At 48.1% G+C, this 21157-nt stretch overlaps 1 protein-coding gene across 1 annotated transcript; it reads left to right on the top strand.

Annotated features, from left to right (window-relative positions):
- The first annotated feature begins 19557 nt into the window (after positions 1-19557).
- Positions 19558-20189, top strand: LOC123065167 (histone H3.2). The gene has a single exon (XM_044488519.1). It carries the CDS (start codon positions 19636-19638, stop codon positions 20044-20046), a length of 411 nt encoding a protein of 136 aa, XP_044344454.1. The 5' UTR covers positions 19558-19635; the 3' UTR covers positions 20047-20189.
- The last annotated feature ends 968 nt before the right edge of the window (positions 20190-21157 follow it).

Consider the following 21157-nt stretch of genomic DNA (forward strand, 5'->3'; position numbering starts at 1 on the left):
AGACGGGTCTGGACCCTATCGCTTCTCCAGTCTGCGACGAAACTGCGATGAACGTGCTCTGACTGGAGTCCCGTATCGCCAGCGCCACAAGCTACCTCGTGCGCCTCAAAGAAGTAGTCTCCCGAATCGACTCATCGCTTTGGCCGGGGGCGACGCTTCAGAATGACCTGGAATCCCTGATGACTCGACTGAACGAGATCCCTGACCGAGTGCAAGAATGGAAGAAATCCTCCGCCCGGTGTGGTGCTGACATGGCGTTGTCTTTGGTGCGAGTCCATTGCAAGGAGGCTCGTGAAGACATGCTGGCTGCGATCAAAGTTGCTAACACCAAAAAGCATGACTTCCAGTCCTTCATGGAGACTTTCATTGCTGCCGTCACTCGGATCGCTGATGGGATCGACCTGGACTCATTCGTGGAGCCTGCCAGCCCTCCTCCGGCCGAGTGAACAAACTTATGAAACTTGAATCTGCTTTAAATTTGCCTCGGAATGCCGAGTGATTGCTGTAACCGTTGAACTCCTTCGGGCTTGATGCTGAGTACTTTTGATTTGCTGCTTGGAATTTTTAGGATTTATCTGAATTTGGTTTATTTCCGAATGTGCTTGCGTTTGCCTTCGAATGGACTTTGCTCACTGCTTGGAATAGTCTTTGCGCTGGAGATGCAGCTCTGAGGTGGCGGCTCCAGTCGACCTGCGCTTCGTCGTCCTTGCGGATAGGGATGGAGCGGACGTTGCACTTGTGTCGTAGCTCCGAATGAGAAGGTTGCAGTCGACATGCACCTCGGCGTCCTTGTGGATAGGGATGGAGCGGACGTTGTAATTTTGTCGTAGCTCCGAAGGAGAAGGTTGTAGTCGACCTGCACCTCGTCGTCCTCACGGATAGGGATGGAGCGGACATTGTACTTGTGCCGTAGCTCCGAAGGAGAAGGTTGCATTCGACCTGCACATCGTCGTCCTTGCGGATAGGGATGGAGCGGACGTTGTACTTGTGTCGTAGCTCCGAAGGAGAAGGTTGCAGTCGACCTGCACGTCGTCGTCCTTGCGGATAGGGGTATGTTTCGGACTTAGGCGAGCACTAGACTACAGCTAAGACTCCCGAGTGAGAGGGCTGCTCTCCACTCGGTAGGATTTTTTTAAACTTAGGCGAGTACTGGACTGCAGCTAAGTCTCCTAGTGAGAGAACTTAGGCGAGTACTGGACTACATCTAAGACCCCAAGTGGGAGAATTGCTCTCCACTCGGTACGATTTTTTCAAACTTAGGGGAGTACTGGACTATAGCTAAGTCTCCTAGTGAGAGAACTTAGGCGAGTACTGGACTGCAGCTAAGCCCCCAAGTGGGAGGATTGCTCTCCACTCGGTAGGATTTTTTTCAAACTTAGGCGAGTACTAGACTGCAGCTAAGTCTCCTAGTGAGAGAACTTAGGCGAGTACTGGACTGCAGCTAAGCCCCCGAGTGGGAGGATTGCTCTCCACTCGGTAGGATTTTTTCAAACTTAGGCGAGTACTGGACTGCAGCTAAGTCTCCTAGTGAGAGAACTTAGGCGAGTATTGGACTGCAGCTAAGCCCCCGAGTGGGAGGATTGCTCTCCACTCGGTAGGATTTTTTCAAACTTAGGCGAGTACTGGACTACAGCTAAGTCTCCTAGTGAGAGAACTTAGGCGAGTACTGGACTGCAGCTAAGCCCCCGAGTGGGAGGATTGCTCTCCACTCGGTAGGATTTTTTCAAACTTAGGCGAGTACTGGACTGCAGCTAAGTCTCCTAGTGAGAGAACTTAGGCGAGTACTGGACTGCAGCTAAGCCCTCGAGTGGGAGGATTGCTCTCCACTCGGTAGGATTTTTTCAAACTTAGGCGAGTACTGGACTGCAGCTAAGTCTCCTAGTGAGAGAACTTAGGCGAGTACTGGACTGCAGCTAAGCCCCCGAGTGGGAGGATTGCTCTCCACTCGGTAGGATTTTTTCAAACTTAGGCGAGTACTGGACTGCAGCTAAGTCTCCTAGTGAGAGAACTTAGGCGAGTACTGGACTATAGCTAAGCCCCGAGTGGGAGGGTTGCTCTCCACTCGGTAGAATTTTTTCAAACTTAGGCGAGTACTGGACTGCAGCTAAGTCTCCTAGTGAGAGAACTTAGGCGAGTACTGGACTGCAGCTAAGCCCCCGAGTGGGAGGATTGCTCTCCACTCGGTAGGATTTTTTCAAACTTAGACGAGTACTGGACTGCAGCTAAGTCTCCTAGTGAGAGAACTTAGGCGAGTACTGGACTGCAGCTAAGCCCCGAGTGGGAGGATTGCTCTCCACTCGGTAGGATTTTCTTTCGAACTTAGGCGAAACAGATTCGCGACTAAGCCCACCCACTGGGGGATTTCAGAAGTAAATAAGAACACAACAATCGAATGATAGGACCATAAGCTCTTGTCTTTGATAAACAAATTACAAAGGTGTTTCTTATTACATTTTATTTGAACGAGTACTTAAGTATAAAAGGGGCGGAGCAGCTCCGTGTTCCAAGCTCGTGGCTCGTCTTTCTGATGCTCAATACTGTAAAGATGGTATGCTCCATTGTGGAGAACTTTGGTGATGATGAAGGGGCCCTCCCAAGTCGGGGCGAGCTTGTGTGGTTTCTGTTGGTCCACTCGAAGAACCAGGTCTCCTTCTTGAAAGGCTCGACCCCTCACATTTCTGGCGTGGAATCGACGCAAGTCTTGCTGATAAATGGTCGAGCGGATCAAGGCCATCTCTCTTTCCTCCTCTAAGAGATCGACTGAATCTTGCCGGGCCTGCTCTGCTTCCTCTTCGGAGAAGAGCTCAACTCGGGGTGCATTGTGGAGCAGGTCACTTGGCAGAACAGCTTCGGCTCCATAGACTAAGAAGAAAGGAGTTCGTCCGGTCGACCGATTAGGAGTTGTCCTTAAACCCCACAGAACTGACGGAAGTTCATCAACCCAAGCGCCTGCTGCGTGTTTGAGATCACGCATCAGTCGGGGTTTCAGTCCTTTGAGAATTAGGCCATTGGCTCTTTCTGCTTGTCCGTTCGACTGCGGGTGAGCGACAGAAGCATAGTCGACTCGAGTGCCCCGAGAGGCGCAGAAAGCTCTGAACTCATCGGAATCGAAGTTCGATCCGTTGTCCGTGATGATGCTGTGTGGGACTCCATATCTGAATGTCAATTCTCTGATAAAACTGACAGCGGTGCTAGCATCAAGGTTCTTGATAGGTTTAGCTTCGATCCATTTGGTAAACTTGTCGACTGCAACGAGCACATGAGTGAAGCCGCTCCTGCCAGTTCTCAGTGGTCCAACCATATCCAGTCCCCAAACAGCAAAGGGCCAGATGAGGGGGATGGTCTTCAGGGCTGACGCTGGCTTGTGAGACATGTCGGAGTAAAACTGGCAGCCTTCACATCTGTCGACTATATCTTTCGCCATTTCATTTGCTCGTGGCCAATAGAATCCAGCTCGGTATGCTTTAGCCACGATGGCCCGAGAGGACGCATGATGACCACAGGTCCCCGAGTGGATGTCATTGAGGATCATTCGACCTTCTTCTGGTGTTATGCATTTCTGACCGACTCCAGTCACGCTTTCCCTGAACAGCTGCCCTCTTATCACAGTAAAGGCCTTGGATCGACGGACGATCTGTCGAGCCTCTTCTTCATCCTCTGGGAGTTCTTTCCTGAGGATGTACGCAATGTAGGGCACCGTCCAGTCGGGAGTAATGGCCAGAACCTCCATGATCAGGTCGACCACGGCTGGGACCTCGACTTCAGTCGGATCTGTGGCGCTCTTAGGTTGCGGGGGCTCTTCAGTAAAAGGATCTTCCTGAACTGTCGGCGAGTGAATATGCTCCAAAAACACATTGCTGGGAATGGCTTCTCTCTTGGAACCTATCTTTGCCAAATCGTCGGCTGCTTGATTTTTCAGTCGGGGTATGTGGTGGAGTTCTAACCCCTCAAACTTCTTCTCAAGCTTTCTCACCGCGTTGCAGTAACCAGTCATGGCTGGGCTTCTGACGTCCCACTCCTTCATCACTTGATTAACTACCAAATCTGAGTCGCCATAGACCATGAGGCGACGGACGCCGAGTGAGATGGCCATGCGCAACCCATACAGGAGTGCTTCATATTCTGCTTCATTGTTGGAGGAATCAAAGTGAATCTGGAGGACATATCTGAGCCTGTCTCCTCGGGGGGATACCAGAACTACTCCAGCACCAGAACCGTTCAGCATCTTGGATCCGTCAAAGAACATGGTCCAGTGCTCAGAGTGAACTTGAGTCGGCAGTTGCTGTTCGATCCACTCGGCGAGGAAATCTGCTATTGCTTGGGACTTGATAGCTTTCTTTGCCTCAAACTTGATATCCAAGGGAAGGAGTTCAATCGCCCATTTGGCCACTCGACCAGTTGCATCTCTGTTGTGCAGAATCTCTGACAATGGAGCGTCGCTGACGACTGTAACAGAGTGATCCGAGAAATAGTGTGCAACCTTCTTCGTGGTCATGTAAATCCCATAGACAAGCTTCTGATAATGAGGATATCTCTGCTTTGACGGGGTCAGGACTTCAGAAATATAATAAACTGGGCGTTGAACCTTATAAGCTTTTCCTTCTTCTTCCCGCTCGACCGTAAGTACTGTACTGACGACTTGTCCAGTGGCTGCTATATAAAGCAGTAGAGGCTCTTTGCTGATTGGAGCAGCAAGCACCGGCTGGGTGGAAAGCAGGGCTTTTAGCTCTGCAAACGCTGCATCAGCTTCTGGGGTCCACTCGAACTTGTCTGATTTCTTCATCAGTCGGTAAAGAGGCAGCGCCTTTTCACCGAGGCGAGAAATGAATCGACTTAGGGCGGCCAAGCAACCAGTAAGCTTCTGGACATCATGCACACGCACAGGGCGTTTCATTCGGAGTATAGCGCCTACTTTCTCTGGGTTAGCATCGATTCCTCGTTCGGAAACAAGAAAACCGAGTAACTTTCCGCCTGGAACTCCAAACGTGCACTTTGATGGATTGAGCTTGATATCATACCTTCTGAGGTTGGCAAAGGTTTCAGCAAGGTCAGTCAGTAGGTCGGAACCTTTACGTGACTTGACCACAATGTCATCCATGTATGCTTCCACATTCCGACTGATCTGAGTGAGCAGGCACTTCTGAATCATCCGCATGAATGTGGCTCCGGCGTTCTTCAAACCGAATGGCATTGTGACATAACAGAAGCACCCAAACAGGGTGATAAAAGATGTCTTTATTTTGTCGGGTCCGTACAGACGGATCTGGTGGTACCCAGAGTTGGTGTCCAAAAAGGACAAACGCTCGCACCCTGCAGTCGAGTCGACTATCTGATCGATGCGAGGGAGAGGGAAGTGATCTTTCGGGCAGGCCCGATTGATATGCTTGAAATCAATACACATGCAAAGTGAGTCGTCTTTCTTTGGGACCATGACAACATTGGCTAACCACTCAGAGTGATAAATCTCTCGGATAAACTTAGCCGCCAAAAGCCAAGCCACCTCTTCACCGATTGCCTTTCTTTTCTAGATGGCGGACCGTCGAAGATGCTCTTTGACTGGTTTCACCTTCGGGTCGACTTGCAAACAATGCTCAGCCAGTCCCCTGGGAACACCCGGCATGTCAGAAGGCTTCCATGCAAATATGTCCCGGTTCTCACGGAGGAACTGGATGAGCGCTTCTTCCTATTTGGAGTCGAGTGTGGTTGAAATGTCAGTTGGAGCTGCATTGGGATCTGTCGGGTGGATGTGAATCGATTTCGTTTCACCAGACGACTGGAATGCTAAATCTGTGGATGGCTTCTTGGCTCGCAGCAAGTCACTCGGATCTGCATTTTTCTGGTAGTCTTGCAATTCTACTATGGCCATCTGGGTATCGGCGATCTTTGAGCCCTTCTGGAAGCATTCTTCTGCCTTCTTCCAGTTACCAGAGATAGTGATCACTCCTGTGGGACCAGGCATATTCAGTTTGAGGTAGACGTAACATGGTTGAGCCATAAATCGTGCATAAGCTGGCCTGCCTAGAATTGCATGATAAGCACTCTGGAAATCCACAACTTCAAACGTCAACTTTTCTTTGCGGTAATTTTTGGAATCACCGAAAACCACGTCGAGTGCAATCTGACCGAGGGATGCAGCCTTCTTGCCTGAAATGACCCCATGGAGACTCATATGGCTTTCCCTGAGTCTGGACATCGGAATGCCCATTCCTTTCAACGTTTCTCCATACAGTATGTTCAGGCCACTGCCACCGTCCATCAGGACCTTGTCAGTCGAGTGCCTTCGACCATCGGGTCGACCACCAGTGCTTGCCTCCCAGGGGTGGCGATGTGCGCTGGATGATCATACTGGTCGAATGTAATGGCAGTCTGTGACCACTTCAAGTAACTGGGTCTCACCGGAGCGACCATGTTCACTTCCCTGTTGATGACTTCCAATCGACTTTTGCTCTCAACATCAGCAAAAATCATCAGAGTGGAGTTCACGTGGGGATAACCATCATCATCCTCTCCCTCATCCTCAGCCTTGTATGCCTCCTTCTCCTTTTCCTTGGGTTGTTTCTCTCGGAACTGCTGGATTAGGAGCCGACACTGCCGAGTGGGGTGCTTCGGGTAAATGAAATTACCTTCTTCATCTTTTTTGGTGTGGATATGGCACGACAGATCCAACACGTCATTTCCATCTTGATCTTTTACTTTCTTGGGGTTCCACGGCCCTTTGGGCTTCCCCTTGAACTTTCCTTGAACCAGAGCCAAGGCTTCACCCGGAGCAGCTAGCTCGGCCTTGCGCTTCTGTTTCCGACCGGAGTTTCCTCCTCCGGCTTCGTGGGCGACTGCTTTGTGCTTGCCACTCCGGAGTCGCTCTTCTTCTTCACCATTGGCATACTTGGTGGCAATTTCCATCATCCGAGCCAGAGTCATATTTCCTGTCCGGCCGAATTTCATATTCAACTCCTGATACCTGACACCTTCCTTAAAGGCACAAATTGCCTGATGATCTGACACATCTTCTACCATGTGGTGTAGGGTGATCCATCTCTGGATATAATCCCTCAAAGTTTCATTCGGTTTCTGAACACAACACTGTAATTCTGTCAAACCTATTGGCCGTTTGCAAGTGCCCTCGAATGTTTTGACAAACACTCGGGCGAGATCTTCCCAAGTATAGATGCTGCCAGACGCTAACTGATTCAGCCATGCTCTAGACGAGCCCTCCAACATCAGAGGAAGGTGTTTCATGGCCACTTCATCATTGCCGCCACCAATCTGGACAGCCACTCGGTAGTCTTCAAGCCAAGTGTCGGGCTTGGACTCTCCGGTGAACTTACTAACTCCAGACGCCAACCTGAAGTTGGGGGGAACGACCGCAGCTCTAATAGCTTTGCTGAAGCACTCTAGACCAGAGACATGCACCCTGTTGCTGGTTTGCGGATCTCTGTCATGGCCCTCTCGGTGAGCTCTGTTTCTGTTGACCAAGCCCTACACAAGAATAGATCTCGCATCGAAGCCTGGCTCCGTGGGGTCGACCGGAATACCTTTTCCGACACTGTGAGGGCATCTGTCTTCATGTGGCTGAGGCACGTATGACCCACTCCTTGGAGGAGGCATGGGCACTCGACGGCGATCATCGCGATCGGCACGGTGATCATACTGCTCTCGGTTTCTGTATGACCCACGTCCCTCACGCCTCGGGGGCGATCTCGGGCTATGGGCCGACTGAACTGTGTCTGCGACCACAGATCTGCTATGGATCCTATTCCACGACTGAGACACGACCGTATTCTGCTCTCCCACTGCCCGGAGCAAGGCTCTGATCTGCACCAGACCTCGGCCAGCTTCTGATTGGGAAGGTTGGATCGACTCTGCTATCCGGGCAGCAGCTGCTAGATTTTGGATCGGTGTTCGGTATACCTGAGTCGAAGGTGGAAAAAGATGGCGTCGACTAGACTCAGGAGCACGCTGTCGAGCGTGATCGTCGAGTGCGCGCTGGAGGTTCTCTAGTCGAGTGCGCTCAGCCAGGTTGGCCAAGCGCGCCTGCTCCAAGGCCTGGGCCTCAGGGGTTTCTCCAACTATAGGAGTATGCAATGCATCCATGTTCCGGCGGCGAAGTTCCTCCCTCTGCTGCGAGGATAGGGGTTCGGGGCGGTACTCCTCGTGAACGCACGATGGATCGCCGTTCCCGTCGCCTCCGTCTTCGCGGTTGAAGCCAGGAGGGCTGCGTGGTCTGTTGACCATCAAAACTTCCGCCGCCGGGTCGCTGCTGTCGCACTCGGATGCGGTCTCTACGGAGCCAGTCGACAGATCAAACAGGCCATAGAGAGTTTCGTCAGGCTCGATCGCCGCGACTTGAGGGGTGGCCGACTAGCGGGCCACCGCATGCTTCACCCACCGCTGAAGCCTCGACCGACCGGTGCGCTTGCTCTGGTGGGTCGCAGGGAGGGGGAAAGCTGCTGGAGTCGACTGGTACTGGGTCGACGGTTGCCGCAGGAGGACGCCGCGGACGCACGCGCGAAAGTGTGTCGTCCCGCGGGCGGGGAGCACGTCGGCGTCGAGTGGTGCCTCCTAAAGCCAAGCGGAGTCGTCGGCGATAAACACGAGCGCGCCGAGACGGATCTCGTGGCCCTCAGCCAAACCTCCGCCCGGAACCATGATGAAGGGGATCGGAAAAATTGCAACTTCTCCAACAAGTCGCTAAGACACCTGCCCCACGGTGGGCGCCAACTGTCGTGGTTCTAAGACTGATAGTAGAATAGGGGGGTAGGAATGTAGAGGCAAGATCCTAGCCATGGAGGAGTTGTACACACAAATTTTACGAGTTCAGGCCCTTCTCGGAGGAAGTAACAGCCCTACGTCTCGGAGCCCGGAGGCGGTCGACTGAATATTTGTGTGTGAATTACAGAAAGTGCGAACCCTTGTCCCAGAGGAGGGGGGTGGCTTATATAGAGTACGCCAGGACCCCAGCTCCCCTCCGTTACACAAGGTTCAATGCTCATAAAGGAGGGGCATTACTGGTAACATCTGCAATAAAGTGTTGTAAATGCCCATAAAGCTATGGTTTAAGTCTTGACCGTTGCAGAGTGGAGGGTTTCTCGTCTTCTGGTGGTCGAGTGTCTTCAAGGTGGTCGAGTGAGCACATCTTCATTGTCGAGTGGATGATGGTTTCTCTTCGACTGCTTCTGATTCTTTGTAGAGATGTCCTCGGGGAGGGTATGTTGGACAGATCCATGACCCTACCCTAGGTACATAGCTTCATCAACAGTTGCAAGCTTCTTTATATGTAGTCTCACAGTTTGATGTACACTAACACTTCCTATGTTCGTTGTTGGACTAGCACCTAGGCGCAAGAGGAAACAAACATCAGGGATAATGCTCGATAGGTTAACTAAATCTATAGGAGGAAGAATGGAGATCCGTTTTGAGGCAGGTTTAAAAAGGCCACGTGATGCTACAGAGTCAGCCAAGTTAGTATCAGAGGTAGCGATTGCCGTTAGGTGTCATGCAAGTATCCTCCCAACATGGATTCAGTACAGGAATGACAAAGACGAAACCGAGTTCAACAGCTTCCTCGACCATTTATCTATAAGTATGGTTATGTATGGAAACTAGTAATATCGTCTTGCTCTGTCCCATACTTTCTAGGTTTCTGATAATGAGACTCCCATAATTTTCAACAGATGAGGTTCAAGTTGGATAGCCAAGATGATGCAACTAGACTAGTTTGCACCCATGTTTTCAAGTCTGCTCTGCGATAGTATCGGTATAACTTGAGAAAACTCACTTTGAAGGCAAGGCTAACAGTGAACTTGCCCAAATATCTCCAGTGGAAAATATATCGGATGAAGATTGGAGAGGCCTCTTAAACACTGGTGTGATCCAAAGTATCAGGTACGTTATATGTATGTGATCAAATCACATGTTGAACTCCTATTTACGCATGTGCCTCACAAATCTTTCTTCTTGTAGGTGAACTATTCAAAGAACAAGGCCAACCATATGAAAGTGAAATTCCAACAGACGACAGGATCTCGTAGCTATATTGCACACTACGAGGCTCTTGTAATTAGCTGTTGTTTCACTCTTTTCGTTGTGCCATATTATCATATCTATATTGACTTGTTCCAAATGCAGAGGAAAGCCCGCAAGGACCAAAAAGTACCTGAACCAAATGTTGTGGAAATCTTCAAGGACTGTCACACCAGCAAGACGAAGGGCAATAGTACACCAGTCAAAGCCACTGTTGTAAGTCCTTAATCCTGATGCCTTTTAACTACTAATTACTCTGACTCGTGCATTGAACTGCATGGTTTGCAATCAATGTCTATTACTCTTTTCAATTTTATACACAATTGTCTTAGCGTATCATTGCACCTTACAAGGTTTAAAAGAGAGGAGTGATGTTCCTTTGATCTTGATCTGTATCTAGTTCTGTGCTGGACTTGCCCACACAATGTTAAATTGCATGTTTGTCTGTTCTCAGTTGTTTTGTGATGTGAATGATGTCATACTGTGCTTGTTGGAGATATGCCCTAGAGGCAATCATGTATGATGATATTTCCTATGTGTTTATGAATAAGGATAGTCCTTGGACATTATCAATGATGTGTATCAGCAAGTACGTGACTTGTTTGTGGGACTATGCATTGTATGATGACTGTCCTAAAAGGTCCCTAGTCGAAAGGGCTGTGTGGACCCACAGCCAACTAGACTAGCATATGACACGGTCGATGGCTTGGTCTAACTAGCCATGGAGCATTGGATGCTAACCGAATAATATGGACTTGGAAGGATCTGGTCGGATTCGACGTAGTCGGATCCGAGTCGAGATAAGGTCTGAGTCGGACAGACCCAACTATGAGACGCAACGATATGTCATCTGTGAGTCTCTAGTACAACATATGTTCTATGTCCTAAGACCTGAGCTGACGCATGTACTCGGGATGGTGACAGACTTGCTTTGGGTCGACCAAACGCTACTCTGTAACTGGGTAGTTATAAAGGTAGGTTTCGGGTTTGTCCAGACCCATGCTACGAGATGTGGTCGAGCAAGATGGGATTTGCCCCTCCGATCAAGAGAGATATACTCTGGGCCCCTCGTGTGATCTGACCAGGATAAGCATGGCATGCGACAAGGATTATGAGATAATCCGGTTTGTGGTCGGCATCACTGGAACAAGAAAGAGGTCGGGCTAGCACAAGGATGACAGACTCGCCTTGAGCCCGACAACATATATCATGTGGCAAAAGGAATGGAAGTTTGATGTACAGGTTCGCCTAACCAGCTTCATCGCCTGCTTGGTGGTCGGCACGCCTTGCTAGAGGCCTCTACCAGCCATGTAGTCCGGAGGTGATCCGAACTGCGACCAAGCCGGCTTGAACCTAAGAGGTCGCACACTTAAGGGAAGGAACCTACAAGGTCGGATTCAAGGACACTGGTCGGATGTGATCCGAGCTGTATTCGAATTGTGGCCGAGTAGACTTATGGGCTTTAGGGTCCATGCGAGGCCCAAGTATTGAGCCCGCGACGGATGCCTATATAAAGTGGGGTGCGGCACACTCATGCGGTTGATCGCTTCGGCGCTGTCACTAGGGTTTGCATGAGTTGCGAATAGACACCTCCACTCACCGCTGTTTGTGTGATCGGACCTAGCAGTCCGCCGCACGATGTTCCTCTTGCACGCGCGGATACCTTTAGAGGCGGTGCACTTGCGCCGCTCCGGCAAACCTGTACGTGGGAACCAACTACCGGCTGTACGAGGGAGATCGGACGAGGAGGAGACGATCCACGCGGACGCGCTGCCCCAACTCTTCTTTCGCTGCACAGCACTGCGCGTCTAGTGGTAACGAACTGTGATCCATCTCCCGTAGCACGTTCTTGGTTGTTCTGCGCGTAGGAAAATTTTTAATTTGCAGTCGACACACCATACCATAGAACCCATCAGTGCTTACCATATTATAAACTTTTTCTCTTTATCCTTAGTTGTCAATACAATGTGAAGAAATAGACAATACATTAGCCATGGTACATGGTCATATGTTTGGAACCTGGTTTTATTATGTACTTTGCAGTAAATACAACTAATATTTTACACGGGTTCACCAGAATAAGTTCTGTATATAGACCAAAGCTATTTTTTTGGTTTTGCTGCCTCCTTAATATCTTCCATTCTGGTACTACTAATGTAAAAACTCAACTTTTCAGCAAGCCATGGAAAAAATGGTGGAACCGCCACCTTCAGAAGGTGACGAGGCAACTATAACCGCAATGTCACCTCTTGCTGCAGTGGGGTCAGTACCTGTCCACTAATAGTGCCAAAAGCACGTTCCTGCACAATACTGGGTTGGTTGTTAAGGAATCTCATCCAAACTGCCTCATGATCAAGATATGCAAGCTTGTTATATCTACGCTCCAGACACAAGTTCATTCCCTAACAGAGACCCTTTGTGAAGCAAGGGCAGTCATTGTTTGATGTCGCCAAGATATGCATGGTTTTGAAACCAGACTATCAGACATTTGCTATGTTGTTCAGGAGCCTAGGAGAAATGAAGGCGAAGGTTATGGTGCTCCATCGGACAATACAATATGAAAACGTAACAGTCAGGTCAAATGAAACTAAGCTTCCGAACTTCCGGTGGTGCATTTATCTGCCAGACTGTTAACTTTTATGCCAACCTTCCTTTTGTTTTATGGTTTTAATTTGTTTTGTTGCGATACAATTTTTTTCTTAACGTGCAGCCACTGGCTGAAGTAAACATCAAGCCATTTTTGTATAGTGTAGGGTGTTCCCTATATTTGCACTGGTGGCGAACTTTGATGCCCAGTGGATGTAATTTGTGCAATTGCCTTAATAGCCTAGTGTTAGTTTCGGGCTTATTTATTTCCTAGTCTTCTTTTTCCCTGGTTTACTAGTGGCCGCAACAACCATGTGGCATATACGGACATGGTAACCTTGACCCTGCTACAGGCCGTAGGATCCATGGGCCTCCTACGGGCCGTCGGTTAAATGGGCCTCCAATGGGTCGTAGAATCGGTGGGCCTCAGGCCGTAGGATAAATGGGCCCACATGGGTCGTAAACGGGCGTAATTGGTATCGAGCCAGCATGGTAACAGGCCGTTAACAGTCCGGAAGGCAGCAAAGGCTTAATTCTGTCACAGGCATAACGGGTCATTAATGGGCCAGAATCTAGGACGGGCTGGAAACGGCGCAGTGGGTTAACATGCCACAAACATGCCGATTCTAACCACGGGCCGAATTTGTCCCATTAGGGGAACATGCCAATAACGGGCCGAAAGTAATCGAAGGCCGGGAAGGATCCCAAGAATGTATGGGCCGTCAGTAGGCCGAAAGCTAAGACAGGCTGGAAACGACCCATGTGAATCATGGGTCATTAATGGGTACAAAGAAATTTACTGTTCATTATGGGGTAGAGTCACCATGGGCCACTAAAGGGCGTAAAGATATGAAAGGCCTCATATGGACCGAAAGACGTATGGGCCATACATGGGCCGAAAGTGAAACGGGCTGGTGTTATATTCGACGGCCCACATGACGTTGTTGGGCCGATTGCGGGAAGGCCCTAACGGGTCGCGAGTTACCGGGCCGTAAAATGGGCTGTATGCGAAGATTGTTAACAGGCTTTTCATGGGCCGGCCTGCTAACTTTTGACCAAGTCAAACGGGCCGGCCTTTGTAAGCTAAATGGACCAGTGTTGGGTCGTCGCACGTGTCGACATATCATAGGTGCCTATCTGACCCAATGACGAGCTGACACGTGTTTCCTTCGGCCAATGAGAATTTTACACGTGAAAAATCCCCATTGGTCTGGGCTGTTAATGGGTTATCGGATCCAAAACCGGACCCGATAGCTTAACGACGACCCGTTACGGTGGATGCCGCGTGTCGGTTACCCTTGACAAAAGCACTTTCATGATGCATCATTTATCGTCATGGAAGTGAACACTTCCGTGATGATAATTTTGGTATTGTCATGGAACACTTCTACGACAGCACATGTGTGACTATCTTAATTCTGTCATAAAATTGTCATGGATGTACATACATGACAGAAAACGTGACCTACTATGACAGACACGTATCATCATGGAAGTGTATTTTTTTTTGTAGTGTACGGCTCTAGCTGCTATGGGCAACGACGACAAGGACCTGCAGATCATCGCCCCACCAGCACTGCTGGCTCATCGACGTCCTCCTCCCATTATCGTCATCGATGAAGATGAAGAGGAGGTGCCAGAGCTGCCACTCAGGGTGTGCAAAACCAAACCAAAAACCAAAAACCAAACCAAAAAAACCAAACCGAAACCAAATTTCGGTTTTTTCAGTTTTCAATTTCAGTTTTGAAATATAGAAACCATCTGATCCTCGGTTTTTTCGGTTAAAAACCGAACACCAATCGGTTTAACCGAATTAACCGAACTGGAAAAAATGTGCACGCAAGGGCCAAAAGAGAGAGGCGCAGAGCTGCGTGCGTTTGTCTACTGCAAGGCCGCTCCATTATATAACCAGCTAGCCAGCTATGTGCTACCTCAACTGGCGAGGTGGGACTATTCTCACGTGAACTCACCACCACGCAACAATGACACACAGTGGAGATTGTTCATGTGTTGGGCTGGCGGTCAGACCCTGAGCTGGTGGGCTGAGTGGGCTTCATAGTTAATTTTGTGCACGTGGGCTTGCTTTTGTGATGAGACATGGGCTCTTGCATGTCAATTCAGATTTGCCTAGGAAAATATCAATTCAGGTCTCCTTTTTTGAGAAATTTAAGTCTTAGTACAGGTATGCATGTAGACGATCTTATGCACTATAATCATCACGTCATGTCAGCTTGAAAAGTCAATGGTCTTTACTCCTAAATATTAATGGGTTAACATAAGTACACATGTGGGCTAGCTTTAGCCCTAAATGCATGTACGTCCCTGGTGGTAATAGTAGCCTAGTACCATTATTTGGAGACAACACCAATTTTCTTTTGAGAAAAAAAATATGTAATTCAAATTCGCGTCAACTTTGGTATTTTGGTTATTACCGAAACCAAACCGAAACTAAATGGTTATTACTTAAACCGAACCATATTTTATATAAAACCGTATAAACCGAAGTATAAAAACAGTATAAAACCGAAAACCGTATAAACCGAACCGAATCAAACCGAAAAAACCGAATGCACAGGCTGAGCTGCCACCTCCCACTCAAGTCAAGCAAAAGGTGCGACGGCCAGGATGCTTAGTAGGGCAGGAGCCTAGCAATCTAAAGATGTAAGTTTCAGATTTAGTTACATCAGTTATCGCCAGTGTTTGCAAGCTTAGTGAGATTCAATTCTGTCAGTGTTGTTCAGTGTTAGCAACTTTAGTGTTTAAGTGTCCTTGAAAAATTTTCAGTGTCTATGTGCTATCTATGTAAGACTAAATGCTATCTATGAGAGACTAAGTGTCTTTCAAAACTTTTGTTGGAACTTCTCTGAATTTGTCTGAACCTTTCTGAACTTGTTTAGATACTGTTTAACTTTCTTGCAGGCTGTGATGAAGCAATTTCTGAAGTAAACATATCTCAGCAACAATTTATGATACAACACACAAAAATAAACTGCATCAGACTTAGATAATTTAGTTCTTAACTTAACTTAGTACCAGATCTCAACATCAAGATAATATTTGTGCGGTACAAATCAGGGGCAATCAGCACCCCCCACACCAACCCAAATGATCTGAACCCATTATAGTTCTTAGGAAGTTCAAAGGCAGTTCATAGCTAATATTAATATTAAGATGCATATTTGCATCAGACTGACCAGTCCTAGGCCAATTATATATATAGGCCTCATATTTACTTACCATCCATAGCTAGCACTTCACTCCTCCATGACCACTTCTTTGATCTTGTCAAGCTTTTCCTTGCACCCATAACCAGTCTTCAAGAGCTCAGAAATGACATGCTCCAGCTTCTTCTTCTCTTCTTGAAGGAGGTTTCTCTCCACCTCTATCTCCTTCATGGCCTTCCTTGTGTTTTTTGATTATATCAGCTTGACTCTGAAGGATGCACCTCTGCTCTTTTTTGAGTTTAAGCTTCTCCATTTGAAGCTCAAGCTTTGCCTGCTCCTTAAGTTGCTTTTTCGTCTCCTTCAGTTCATTGATTGCCTGACTTCTGGAATCCATGTCATGAGATTTCATTCCATCATGATAATAAAATAACTTGGACACATCATCCACTATCTAGCTGTACTGATTGCCTAGAGAATCAAGCTCCTTTTTCAATTTTGCAACCTCTATCCCATGAGCCTCATTATCCTGGACTCAAACAAGGTTCTGCTCATGATACATATCCCAGAGCTTGCTTAAGCACCTTTGCAGAATTATAGGCCAAGGGGCATCTACCCACTCCAGAATACCACAGTTCACACCATCTTGAAAATTAAGTTAAATTTACAGCGAGCTGTACTGTTCAGTAACAAACAAATTCAAATTAACAAATTATAGAGTAAACACTAATCATATACATAGCTACACTAGCTAGCTCTATACTAAAAATACAAAACATTGCCATGTTACATTACTATCTTTCTAGTGCTCTTTGCTACAAGTACAATATTCAGACATAGCAATGTTTTTACACTTTAGCAAAATTCAGAATAACAACAACTAAATGCTACTCTGTTTCCACTACATAACACAAAATGAAGCTAATCAAATCCATGACAACTTGGTCCATTACCTTAGTAGCACATCCTATGAATCTCCTGCCAGTGATAGTGCCTTAAAATGCCACAAACTTGCCTGGCCTCTGCCTATGCAAGATGTAACTTCGCTCAAATTCAGTCACAAGCCCACAAAAACTTGGGACTATCACAATTTTAGGAGTTTGCTGCAGCAGCAAAAACATATATATCAACTACAACTCACATATCTGAACTTGAATGGAAGAAATCCAAATTATCTTCAACCCCTAACCCTTGAAGATAAGAGGAGATGAGAGAGTGAGCTGACTTACAAAGTACTCCATCTGCATGCTGCTGAACTCACTCATGTACTCGTCATCGTCTGAGGTCTCGTTACTGTTGGGCCACGACGACATGGTCACGGCGTCTCCGGAGTGCGATAAGAAGAAACAGAAGCAGATGAGAGCAGGGAGTGGAGTGAGCTCGGGGGAGAGTGAGATCGGGTGGGGACGAGCGGGCCAGTCGGCCAGGTTAGTCCTGGTCCGACTAGGTGCCACCGACAGGCGGTTCTAATGACAGTAAGCGAGCGCCGTTAGCCGTTAGGCCGGCCGACAGCCTGGCAGGTGTGCCACTCATGTCAAAAGCGCGGTTAAAACGACCATGAGCTCTACTTGGTAGTTCTAGTTACAAAATTAGAAAATTTCGTAGTTTTCGGTCAGTTTTTAAAAACGGGTAGTCTTGTGGGATGGGAACCCCTAAAGTGGTAGTTTTTTTGTCAATCTCTCAAATCAATTCATAGAGTCCTCTCTACAAGGCCTAGTGCACGACCCACATATGTTACACAAATACCAAACAATATTAATATGGGCTAAGGAAAAATCCATTGTGATCACAAAATCCTCTTTGTGAATAATTGTGCCATGAAAGAAACTGCTGCAGTTTCTCAAAAAAAGAGAAAGAAACTGCTGCACCAAAAAATAACTAAACCACTAGAGGCACCTATGGAAGGTATAAATTCATATTTACCCAAACGACATGGACATCACTTTGGAAGAAAAGAGTGATCAAAACCCATTCTTTTGGTTTCTTGCACACACAATAACCCGATTCATAGGTTTTGATGCGTAAAGCCAAATAATCCATTCTTTTCGTTTCTTGCACACACAATAATCCGATTCATCGGTTTTGATGTGTAAAGCCAAATATTTAACATCTGAATTTAGACCATGGATATTCCATCCCAAAAAACTCTAGATAACTGACGACATAAGTTCAACTTAACAGAAATAACTGAATAAAAGCTAAAACAACAGTAGAAGCAACGCCGAAACTTAAACACCAGTGTTGCCCAGAGCCTTCAGACGCTCTTCTAATAGTTCTTCAACAGGAATCCCTCACATCTTGATCCCAATAGCATGTATAGTGCTGATAGGAGTTTTATCTGGAACCATAGAAGCCGACTGAGTATCAACTTTAGTAGGCAGAGCTGAAGGGGTTCTTAAGAACTGATAGGAGCAAGGGTGTCACGCTCGGAGTCTTTGCGTTTCTTAACACCAGATTAACGCTGCTTGCCATCTGCCAGTGAGGGAGCCTTGAAGCGCATAAACCTGTTTGATCGTGTGCTTCTACGAACTTCAGAAGTGTTAATTGGGGCAGTAGTAGCTCAACGCATTTTCATGGTTTCAGTTGTGTCCACTATCAGACATCCAGTCCATACTAACACTATCAGACACAGACACTGCACTGATAATATGGAATCTGACAACACAACCCAGACCTCACTGTGGCCAGGTATAAAAGGGGAAAACGGGAACCAAGAAAGTACGCAGAACCAATCAGCTCGTTCTGAAGAAAGAAAATCATCTTGACCATCTCGTGTGAACCCCAGACCAGGCTAGATTGCAACTCACTGAAACCAAGTATAGGAGTGTGGACAAACTTGTAAAGTAGCAAAAAAAATGCACCCCCCATGATCCAGGTGCAAGTGTACATGCAAGTCCATACCTGAGCACGAACGAAAAAAAATTCAGAGGTCTGAAAGCCTTCCGCCATATTATCAACAACAGGGTCCACCATTAAGTCATTGACACATGCTCATGGCTCATGCCAAAGTCCGGAATATTGTGCTCAGGCAGAACTCCGTCCATCATACCCTACCAAAGCCTTCAAGTTAATACCCCGATAGGCAGGAGGCACTGGTGGTAGGACTGGCCATTCCCACAACATTGTCGAGCCGGAGGAGCCATTGGAAGAGGAATGGATGATCTTCTTCTATCTCTAACTGTTTTCTTCCCTATGACCGTATCCAGCAACACATGATCTCCTTCATGTTAGCCCGCTCCGACGCTGTCTGAACCATCTACTAGTCCCCCGCGGCTAGTGACGCTCCCTCGAGCGCCTTGCTGTCCTCCCAGAATCACTGCACACAGGCATGCTGCTGCCAAGCCATCACTCTAAGCCCCCCGCCCCGTTCTTCTCCAACGCCGACAACCCTCTCCCCTTGCACCCGTACCGGGCAGCCTTCGACTCCACTCGGGACGCCGCTACCGTCACCGGCTCCTTCCTGTTCGAGCCTAGCTGTCGTTGCTATGCTTCGGTACGCTTGCCTTCCTCGCCCCCATTCCGTTTCACTTCGGGTTCGGGCCTGGATGCAAGTTGTCGACACGGGCAGGAAGACAGCGCGCTCCACGATCCGCATGACACCCCTCGAACCAATTAGATAACGCGAACGATCTCCCCCGGATCACCCCACGAACCTCGATCCCAACCGTCCATTGCACCACACATCCAACGCTCCACGCCCACCTTCCCTCCCGAAAAGGCAAAACTCACGCGCCCTCCCCTCCAAAATCCCCCGCCCGCTCGCCGCTCGTCTCCTACTTAACGCCGCCCACTCCGCTTCGTTCTCCTCACTCCAATCCAATCTCCAACCTCCTTCCTCTCCTCAACCACCCGGCGCATCTCCGACGACATGGCCCGCACCAAGCAGACGGCGAGGAAGTCCACCGGCGGCAAGGCGCCGAGGAAGCAGCTGGCCACCAAGGCGGCCCGCAAGTCCGCCCCGGCCACCGGCGGCGTCAAGAAGCCCCACCGCTTCCGCCCCGGCACCGTCGCGCTCCGGGAGATCCGCAAGTACCAGAAGAGCACCGAGCTGCTCATCCGCAAGCTCCCCTTCCAGCGCCTGGTGAGGGAGATCGCCCAGGACTTCAAGACCGACCTCCGCTTCCAGAGCTCCGCCGTCTCCGCGCTGCAGGAGGCCGCCGAGGCGTACCTGGTGGGGCTCTTCGAGGACACCAACCTCTGCGCCATCCACGCCAAGCGCGTCACCATCATGCCCAAGGACATCCAGCTCGCCCGCCGCATCCGTGGAGAGAGGGCCTAAGCTCTGTGCGTCGTCGTCTTAGCCAGATTTGTTCAGCGCTGAAAGTGTTTGTTCGTGCCATGGTGGATGTAGTATGTCTGATCTGATGTCACCATCTTGCTGTCATCAGTAATTTAAATGAAAATGTTGGCTATCTGTTCTAAGATCTGTGCCTTTTGATGCCTGTTTTCGCTTGTATGTGAGCCTGTCAGTGAATGTGATTCACCATATCGTGCATTATATTACCCCAAGTCGTGAAATTTTCTGCCAGTTTAATCTACTGTGCCTTAAATTGCTTCAAGTTTTTATCTTAAACGATGTTTTTGACTATTAAATTTCGTCATCAGTAGTAATTTTGCTGACTGCCTCTGAACCTGAATGAACAGCCGTGGCTCGCTCAGTTCTGTGTGTCCATCTGTTTTATGTTGTTTTGCTGTTTTATCCTGTTTTGGCTCCTCTGACTGCTGTAAATAACCCTCACATGTACCATGATGCTAACAACGGGTAAATCAGGATATAGACGAGAGATGTTTCTATTTTGCATTGCTCATAGAGTACATACTGTCTTTGATACAACTGTATCATACTCATGATATTGTCAACAGTGTGGTTGAAGTAGAAGGTGCAACTAGAGATGATGCAGGTGAAACTGCTGCAGATCAGGAAGGTGAATATATGTTGGGCGATATTTTCAGTAATTTAATGCTGGAATGATATCCTGTAGCGAAAGAGGATTATAGTCTCTCTATAACTGTCTTTGATCTTGTCCACAATGCTCCCCCTGCAGAGCAAAAAGGTGTGCCAGATTTCTTGTTGAATGCAACGAAGAACTATTAAATCCTAGCCAAGGTGAGAGACCATGTTTTTGCAATTCAAATTCCTTCTTTGAAACCTGTCTTAAGATCCATTTGCAGATGATTCTGTTGGCATCTAGTTTATGGTTTACATGTATCCACAGATGCGAGAGGGACGAGGAAGCTCTTGATATCAAATGGCCACTACAAAATTGAGCTAATGGGTTCTAAAATGCTTTGTTTTTTATTTTTAGCTTAAATGTTGCCCTGGCTGCTTCAAACCTCGTATTCAGTAATCTGGTTTGCTGCCTCTGAACCTGAACGAACAGCATGCTGAT

Source organism: Triticum aestivum, chromosome 1A (assembly GCF_018294505.1).
Source record: "Triticum aestivum cultivar Chinese Spring chromosome 1A, IWGSC CS RefSeq v2.1, whole genome shotgun sequence".
NCBI lineage: Eukaryota > Viridiplantae > Streptophyta > Magnoliopsida > Poales > Poaceae > Triticum > Triticum aestivum.

Coding starts and splice junctions, on each gene's coding strand:
- LOC123065167 (XM_044488519.1), top strand. CDS start 19,636: ATGGCCCGCACCAAGCAGACGGCGAGGAAGTCCACCGGCGGCAAGGCG.